At 45.9% G+C, this 8,905-nt stretch overlaps 1 protein-coding gene across 1 annotated transcript in view; it reads left to right on the top strand.

The window, feature by feature from the left end:
• PITPNC1 (phosphatidylinositol transfer protein, cytoplasmic 1) overlaps nucleotides 1-8,905 on the top strand; it is a 290,502-nt gene that overhangs the window by 235,780 nt on the left and 45,817 nt on the right. The window contains exon 6 of the mRNA XM_012803243.2: nucleotides 6,582-6,677. Coding sequence (XP_012658697.2) covers nucleotides 6,582-6,677 — 96 coding nt within the window. The remainder of the gene's footprint in view (nucleotides 1-6,581; nucleotides 6,678-8,905) is intronic.

Genomic DNA, 8,905 nt, shown 5'->3' on the forward strand with positions numbered 1-8,905 from the left:
AAAATCTTTGTGCATAAAGCTTTTTCTTTATTGAAGATTCTTTACTTAAGATAAATTCTCCAAGCATAAGCCTGCTAGGTCAAACTGTATGAACACTTTTAAGATGCTTGATACTTATTGTTCATAATGCTTTTCAAAAAAGAGAAAGCTACTCCTTTTTTATTTTAGGATTATGAGATAGTATTTATTCAGGAGATTTGCCTTCTCCTTGTAGAATTGCTCAGTTCATATTAAAGGAGTCTGTGGCTATAATCAGGGGTTGAGGCAAGAGGTTTGCTTGAGCTCAGGAGTTCAAGACCAGCCTGGGCAACATGGCAAGACCCTATCTCAAAAAAAAAAGAGTTTGTCCTCTTGAGTATTCATTCCCCATTCCTAGATGGAGAGGGGTGTCTGGTTAACTCCCCTGACCTCCACTCAAATTCACTGCAGATGATCCACAGATAGGTAATAGAAGGGTAAGAAGACAAACACATTTCCTCTATTGTGTCTCTGGTACATACGCAAAGACAGGAATGGTATTATAGTGACATAGAAAGAGTACTTCAATTAACTCCCCAACCTAGGTCCCATCTGGAAAAGGAGATCTGCCCAAGAAGCAGGTGCCACCCCAGTGCCGGGAGCAATCCCATGAAGCTTTGGCTTGGTGTATCAACAAGATGCATCTCACTGGCCGGGCGTGGTAGCTCATGCCTGTAATCCTAGCACTCTGGGAGGCCAAGGTGGGTGGATTGCCTGAGCTCACAGGTTTGAGACCAGCCTGAGCAATAAGCGAGACCCTGTCTGTACTAAAAATAAAACTAGCTGGGTGTTGTGGTAGGCACCTGTAGACCCCACTACTCAGAAGGCTGAGGCAAGCTCAAGAGTGTGAGGTTGCTGCAAGCTGTTTCCATGGCACTCTACCCAGGGTGACAGAGTGAGACTCCGTTTCAAACAAAACAAAACAAAAAATAAGATGCACCTCATCCTCTAGTTATCCCAGTAGATCTCTTACTCCAGTGCAGAGTAAGAGAGTCTGCTGGACCAGAACTCTGACAGCTCCTACTGTTACTGCTGCTGCTGCTGCTGCTGCTGCTGCTGCCGCCACTGGGAAAACCCAAATGAATAGTCTTGCTGAATGTTTTCCTTTGGGGCCTGGCTAAGCCTCTGTAACAGTGTTGGCTTGGTTCTGGCTCCTGCCCTGACCTGAGCAAGAAGACAAGACAGTTTTCACCCCAGCTGTGCCCTCCGAGGACACTACATCATGCCCTCTACTGCTTCCCACTTCACTGCAACAGCCCCTCTGTCCACCACCCAAATTGGCTGGTTGTGGGGTGAAAGGACAGAGAAGGAACAAGTCCTGGAGCAAGATGAAGGAGACTACAACAAGTCCTGGAGCAAGATGAAGGAGACTACCATGACCCAGCGGTCACTCTTAACGTCACAGACGTTTTAACTGGAAGGAATTTTAGGGGTCATCTGGATTACTTGATCTCGACCTCATTGGGGTCACAGATCTCTTTGATGATCAGATGAAAGTGGACGAACTCTCTCTCTAGAAAAATATACCTCCCCACATTCCAGGATGTTCCATCAACTCCCTGAAGTCCACCCATCTAGAATGAGTTTTTCATTTTACAGACAAGGACCAGAGACCACAAAAAGCTTCAGGGACTTGCCCAGAGAAGATGACTGAGTTCGAACTCAGCTCTCCAGAATGCCAGCCTAGGGCCATCTGCCCATCACATCAGGAGGTCTCCACTGTGGGTCATGGCCCACAGGATGGCAGAGAAGTTAGCTGGGTTGCCTGGTAGCCTGAGCCAGAACTGACTCATAGTGATGGGAAGTTAGGGCACTTACAACCAAGGAAATAGAAGACAGACTCAAGAAAGGAAACTGGGGCTCAGCGCCTATAGCTCAACCGGCTAAGGCGCCAGCCACGTACACCTAAGGTGGCGGGTTCGAATCCCCAGCCCGGACCCGCCAAACAACAATGACAGCTGCAACCAAAAAATAGCCGGGCGTTGTGGCGGGCGCCTGTGGTCCCAGCTACTTGGGAGGCGGAGGCAAGAGACTCGCTTGAGCCCAGGAGTTAGAGGTTGCTGTGAGCTGTAATGCCATGGCACTCTACCCAGGGGGACAGCTTGAGGCTCTGTCTCAAAAAAAAAAAAAAAAAAAAAAGAAAGGAAACTGGGATCACTTAGCAACATCCCCTCCATAGATTCCTCTTTGGAAGGTAGACACTAATGCTGTCCGTTAGCAGCAGGCACTCACTGAACTCCTATGAGCAGTTCCTAAAATCTCTACTCACTGGAGATTAACTACTTGTTAGAAATTAAGACTCATTGTCAGCTCAATCTCGAAGAGAATATTGAGGTCCTCAAAGTGATGTTTTGGGACTTGGGTCAGGGGATGGGTACCCCACCCAGAACAGTTTTTTTTTTTGAGACAGAGCCTCAAGCTGTCCCCCTGGGTAGAGTGCTGCAGCGTCACAGCTCACAGCGACCTTCCACTCCTGGGCTCAAGCGATTCTCCTGCCTCCACCTCCCAAGTAGCTGGGGCTATAGGCGCCCGCCACAACACCAGGCTATTTTTTGGTTGCAGCCGTCATTGTTGTTTGGTGGGCCCGGGCTGGATTCAAACCCACCAGCTCAGGTGTATGTGGCTGGCACCTTAGCTACTTGAGCCATAGGCGCCGAGCTCCACCCAGAACTTTTATTGCAAAGTTCAAGCCAGGCAACTTTGCTGTGCTTTCTATTTCATGGACTTAACAAGAGTTAAGCATCACGTTAATGAAGGAGATGAGAGATTGGCCCGAAGGACCCCTGCGTAGCTCCTACTGCAGCCTTAGTTGTTTAACAAGGAGCAGAGGAACCTATGTCACTGGGGAGTTCTCAGCAGTACATTTTATAAGTAGCTGCAGAAGAACCAGATTCTAAATTTATCTTTCTAGAAAGAGGCAAGAAGTGCTTTTGACTAATATTTATCTTCTCTGTTGTGTGCTAAGAGGCAGCCTTTTGTCACAGGGGAACCTGGTTGTAGAGCCTGAAGACTTGCCCCTGAAGCCAGGTTTCTCTGCTGACTGGCTGTGTGACTTGGGTCAAGGCTCTTTACCTCTTTGAACCTTGGTTTTCTCATCTGAAAAGTGGGAATAATATTACTGTCCTCATAAATGTTGTTGAGTCAGGCTTGGTGCCCGTAGCATAGTGGTTATGGCACCAACCACATGCACGGAGGCTGGCAGGTTTGAACCCAGCTTGGGCCAACTAAACAACAATGACAACTGCAATGGAAAAATAGCCAGGCATTGTGGTAGGTGCCTGTAGTCCCAGCTACTTGAGAGACAGAGGCAAGGGAATCGCTGAAGGCCAAGAGTTTGAGGTTGCTGTGAGCTGTGATGCCATGGCACTCTACTAAGGGCAACATAGTGAAACTCTATCTAAAAAAAAAAAAAAAAAGGTTGTTAATATTAATGGTTCCTCTCCATAGCTTTACAGCCTATTATTTTTGTTCTTTTGCAACATGTACTTTATTCTGCCTTGTATTTTTGGTAATAGTGTCCCAGTGTGTTTCTCTCACCAGATGATAACTTCAGTCCCCAAAGCCCAGAGTAGCACTTTGTATACAATGGGCATATCAGTCAAGGTCCAAGCAGGAGATAGAAACCATACAGTATCTTAAACAGGGGAAATGTATAATAATATGAGGAATTATTAATCTTCGATAGAGAGAACTATAAAGGGCACCCTAAGGCTCAGAGAGCATGCCTGAGGAAGGACAGACTTAGAAGGGCTCCCCCTCCATGGCTGAGGTTCAGATGTCATTGAAGAAGATGTGGATGTGGCCTGCAGGATGGCAGAGAAGTTTGCTGGGTTGCCTGAGCCAGAGCTGATTCATAGGGATGGGTAAACAGAAAGCCTTCTGGGGCACAGGCAAGATGAGGTCAGTGGATAGGTGTGCGGAGGGAGTAAGGGCACGTTACCGATGCAAGGCCTGCTTTGAGGCGGGTGGGGACAGTGAAGTGGTTACTGGACCCAGGCCAGGGCTGCAAGGTCATTGAACAACCCTGCACTCTAGGCAGGCAGCTGGGCCTGAGCACCACCAACAGTCCCCACGGACAGACTCAGCAGCGAGAGAGAGACCCAGACCTGGAAAATAAATGCCCTTCTTCCTGCCTTGTCCCTCCAATGCCCTCTGCTGACAATGCTTAGCCATGGAGCGCTCGCTGCAGAGAAGAAATGCTTACAGGGCCCAGGCCATTGTCACAGAGATAAAAGGATGAATTTGGAGCTGAGAGGCAATATTGGTAACTAGTACAATGAGGTGATCAATAATGTTTGAATTAAATTAGGTAAGAGCAGATATCTGGCTTGTCCGTGACCACCTTACCCCCTGCCTATTTCCCTTTCTTTGAATGCCAGACATTTCACCAGCAATAAATGTCAAACCTCTTTAACTTCTTCTGTAATTTACTCTCTAGAAGCTCATTTCCCTTTGGGCTATTGTGTTTGTCTTCTTAATGAAGCACGGGTGTCTCTTCTCCTGGCTCCCGCTTAAGAGAGACTCATGCAAAGAGAAGGGATTTCGTTTCACACCTTCTTTCTCCACTCAAACTTGATCTGGCTTCTCCACCTCTGTTTCATTTAGAGGCAATCCACTTTTCTCTCCCCAACATTTTAGGAGTGTCCCAAAGCACTTGACTTCAAGTGGCAGCAGCAGAAATCAGAGCTGATCCCCAAACCAATCTTTCTTGGCCTTTAAGGAAAATGCAGTAGCCAACTCAGGTCAGGATGGGGAGTTAATCTACTTGAACAAATCTAAAAATTCCAGTCCTCAAATATTTTAGAACACAATAGGCAATTGAGCAAACAGCAGACGTGGAGGATAATTATAAGCACAAATATGATTCGGGAAGTATTTGGAAAGGACTAATAGTTTCAACTTGAGAACCAAGAAGAGCATAACGCATAAGGAGCCCTTCAGATCATCCCTTCTGAGAGATCATGGAATATGTAGTAATAGGCACCGAATTTGAGTCAAGACAATGTTCTCAGGTATCACCTATTTTAAGGAAATAATTCATTCTCCTGGGAAGATTCAAATGCAATTATTATTAACTGTAGGAACTGGCTGAACAATGAGATGGGGCTAGAGTTAAGACTTCCTCCAAGAAAGAGGAGATTTTCTACTTTCAGATGGGTGATTATCCATTTAGACCAGAAAAATGGCAATGGGAAAAACTAGGGGACTTTAACGTTTCCACCAACATTTGTGTGTATATGTTGTGTCTGTCTTACATATTTTTTTGGCAAGAGATAGGCATTTTTGGCCAGTGTAACCTAGAGGAGGCTAGCAAGAAGCCATCTCAGTACTTGTTACCCCTACGTGTACCAAGGGAATCATGCTCTTAAATGATGGAGAAAAAACATGTGTTTATTCTTATATAATGGCATTGTGGTTTGTTTTCTTAGTTTTAATTTTAATTTAGTTATTTATTTATTCATTTATTTTTTGAAACAGTCTCACTATGTCCTCCTCGGTAGAGTGCTGTGGCATCACAGCTCATAGCACCCTCAAACTCTTGGGCTCAAGCAATTCTCTTGCCTCAGTCTCCCAAGTAGCTAGGACTACAGGTGCCCACCACAACTCCCGCCCAGCAATTTTTTTGGTTGCAGTTGTCATTGTTGTTTAGCCGGCCCGGGCTGGGCTTGAACCCACCAGCCTTGGTGTATGTGGCCAGCGCCCTACTCACTGAGATACAGGCGCCAAGCTTTTAATTTTTTTTTTAATTTTTTAATTAATTATTTATTTATTTTTGAGACAGGGTCTTACTCTGTCACCCCGGGTAGAATGCCGTTGCAGCACAGCTCACAGCAACCTCAAACTCTTGAGTTTGAGCAGTCTTCTTGCTCGGCCTCCCAAGTAACTGCAATTATAGGCGCCTACCACAAAGCCTGGTTAACTTTTCTATTTTTAGTAGAGACAGGGTCGGATCTTGCTAAGGCGATCTCAAATGCCTGAGCTCAAGCAGTCCACCCACCTCGCCCTCCCAGAGTGCTAGGATGACAGGCTCGAGCCACCGCGCCCGACTGTTTTCTTCTTTTAGCTTATCTTAATTTTCTGCAATGAGAGTGTATTATTTGTGAAATTAAATACATATACAAATTTTCGGCACACATTTAGGGGCTGTCTCATCACTTTCTGTCTCAAATCTAGCCATATCCCCTCCAGCCTCTTCTTCATTCTCCTATTCGGATTAACTGCCAAAAATCAGAAGAAGACTTTAGTTTTGGAAAGAGATCTTTTGGGAGAGATTCATTTCCTCAGTCTTGAGTTTCTAAAAGCGGCCCACTGTTTCTTCTACCCTCACCAAGCAGTGACTGATGCTACGCCTGCTGGGGTGTAACAAAACTTAAGGACCATGAATTAAAGCCTTTCCCGTTTCTTGCACATTCTGAGGCAGCAAAAGCCCTCGCCGGGGCCCTGCGTCCTGTGAAGATGTCCAAGGGGTGTTGTTCTGCCTTGGGCATGGTCGCGCCGGCCTGTGGGCACTTCGGAGGCTGTTACCTGGTATCACTAACCTTTGATATGTTGCTCTCCTTCAGATTTTTGACAATGAAGCCAAAGACCTGGAGAGAGAAGTTTGCTTTATTGATATTGCCTGTGATGAAATTCCAGAGCGCTACTACAAAGAATCTGAGGTAAGCAATAGATGGGGTGACTTGTGGAAGAGTTTCATTCATTCATTCATTCATTCAGCAAATATTTATTAAGCCCCTCCTAACCTAGGACACTTCCATCTGTCTTTGTGCCAATTCAGTTTGGTTTTATGTCTTGTTGGATTCTTTAATGGGAGTCATAAGATTTTAAGTCCTGACTCTTCAGGGTTCCCCATCGGCCCCAGCTGTGACTCAGTTTTGATTTTGTTCTCTGTCCCCTAAACTCTGCCATCTCTCTGGGCTACATAAATATCCATAAGGTTGAGCCATCAAACACACCCACCGCTCTAAAAAACAGCAGCCAGGCTCCCCAACTGTATGCTCTGGGAGGGCAGAAACTGTGTTTTATCTGTATCTTTGGAGTTTTGACTCCAAGAAAACTCAATCTATTCTCGAAACTTTGACAGCTCCTCCTAGCACTGAGCCTTTCTCTTAAAACAGTAAGCACCTTTGTGGAGGCTTCTCATTTTTTCTTGGCTGAGAGATGTCAGAGAATTTCTTTCTCCGTGGTTTTCACCCTGTTAGAATCCATCCTTTGCCTTCGGTCCACTTTCTTATTTTATGGTCCATTGCAAGTCACCATTTATATCCGTTTAGTCTTTTATTAACGGCTGCTGACAGAACTTGGGTGGCCCGCTTGTAAATAACATCCCAGGCCTGCAATGACAACAGATGCAGGGCTATTTTTGTTGTGTAGCAACACGCCACCAATCCCAGTATGTTTGGAATCAGGGCCCCAGCCTCGTCCTTGAGCTGTAACACAGGGACCTTGAAACTGCTCCCTCAGATTCATTAAGGCTGATGGACGAGGTAATAAACAAACCCGTTCAAAATGACCGCCACCTTACGCAAACAAACTGGGCCACCCATGTGGGTCGGGTTTCTGCTTCCTCCACATTTGGGGATTTGTTTGAGTATGAAAGTCTTACCTGATCTCAGCCCATGCTTAGCTGTTGAACTGCGGGAATGAGCTCCTCAGCTGCTGTCCCCCAAAGAACCACAGGGAGGCCAATGTGGGTCACTGTGTCACTTACATCTGCCCAAAGTCTGAGCATTTTAACATAATCAACTCCCATTATGCCCTGTAGCCAACCACAACTGTACATTTTAAGATTAACAAAGTTAGACCAGGCACAGTGGCTCATGCCTGTAATCCTAGCACTCTGGGAAACCCAGGCAGGCCGATCGTTTGAACTCAGGAGTTTGAGACCAACCTGAGCAAGATTGAAACTCCAGTCTTCTGGGGACGCTGTCTAGAGGCACGGAGAATGGTGCAGCATTTGACATACCATTGTAGGCTTTCCTACAATACAGCCTCTAAAAATCTAGGCTGTCTCGAACCCCTGGTAATAGAATTGTTTGCCTTTATACCAAGAAGGCTGGGAAAACACCAAAATCTGCAGATGGCGTGTGCCCAGGCAGACTTCAAGGGGTTCATGCAGTGAGACCTAAAGTTCTTACGAGGTTGCCTAATACAAAAAAAAATGTCAGCAGGGCCTACGTTGGTTCCCTGCGTACTAAATGTTTTCAGGACAGGATCAAACGTGCTTTCCTTATCTAGGAGCAGAAAAGTATTGAAGGCACAAGCAAAAGGTCGGAAGGCTAAATAGGAAAACAGAGCTTTTTTTGAGTAATAAAAATTAAATGGTAAAAGAAAAAAAAACGTAAAGAAACTCCATCTCTACTAAAAACAGAAAAACTAGCCAGGCATCTTGGCAGGCACCTGTAGTCCCTGCTACTTGGGAGGCTGAGACAAGAGGATGGCTTGAGCCCAATAGTTTGAGGTTGCTGTGAGCTATCACGATACCACTGCACTCTACCCATGGTGATAAAGTGAGACTTATCTTTAAAAAAAAAAAAAAAAGTTCAACAAAGTTAAATAACTGTGCACCTCCTGAAGAAAGGGACAGATAGAGCTCCACGGGGATGCATGATTCCAGTGTGGGGTGTTGGTGATGTGCAGGGCACTGGGTGAAGCTGTCACCCCATCACCTCTAGGGCTCTTTGGGCACCAAGAGCTGCTGTCCTACCTGTTCTGGCCTCTTTGGGAGCTCTGGGCCTTCCAGGAAGGCAGCGTAGCCAGAGAAGTGAACTGATTCCAGCTCTTCCTATCAGAGTGCTTTCATATAGTCCTGCCTGGTCCTCAGGGAGTTCCCTCCTGGTTCGGTAGAAAGCCTTGAGACAAATGTAGAATTTTTTTTTTTTTTTTT

Source organism: Otolemur garnettii, unplaced genomic scaffold (genome assembly GCF_000181295.1).
Source record: "Otolemur garnettii isolate 467f Iridium unplaced genomic scaffold, OtoGar3 scaffold00018, whole genome shotgun sequence".
Lineage (NCBI taxonomy): Eukaryota > Metazoa > Chordata > Mammalia > Primates > Galagidae > Otolemur > Otolemur garnettii.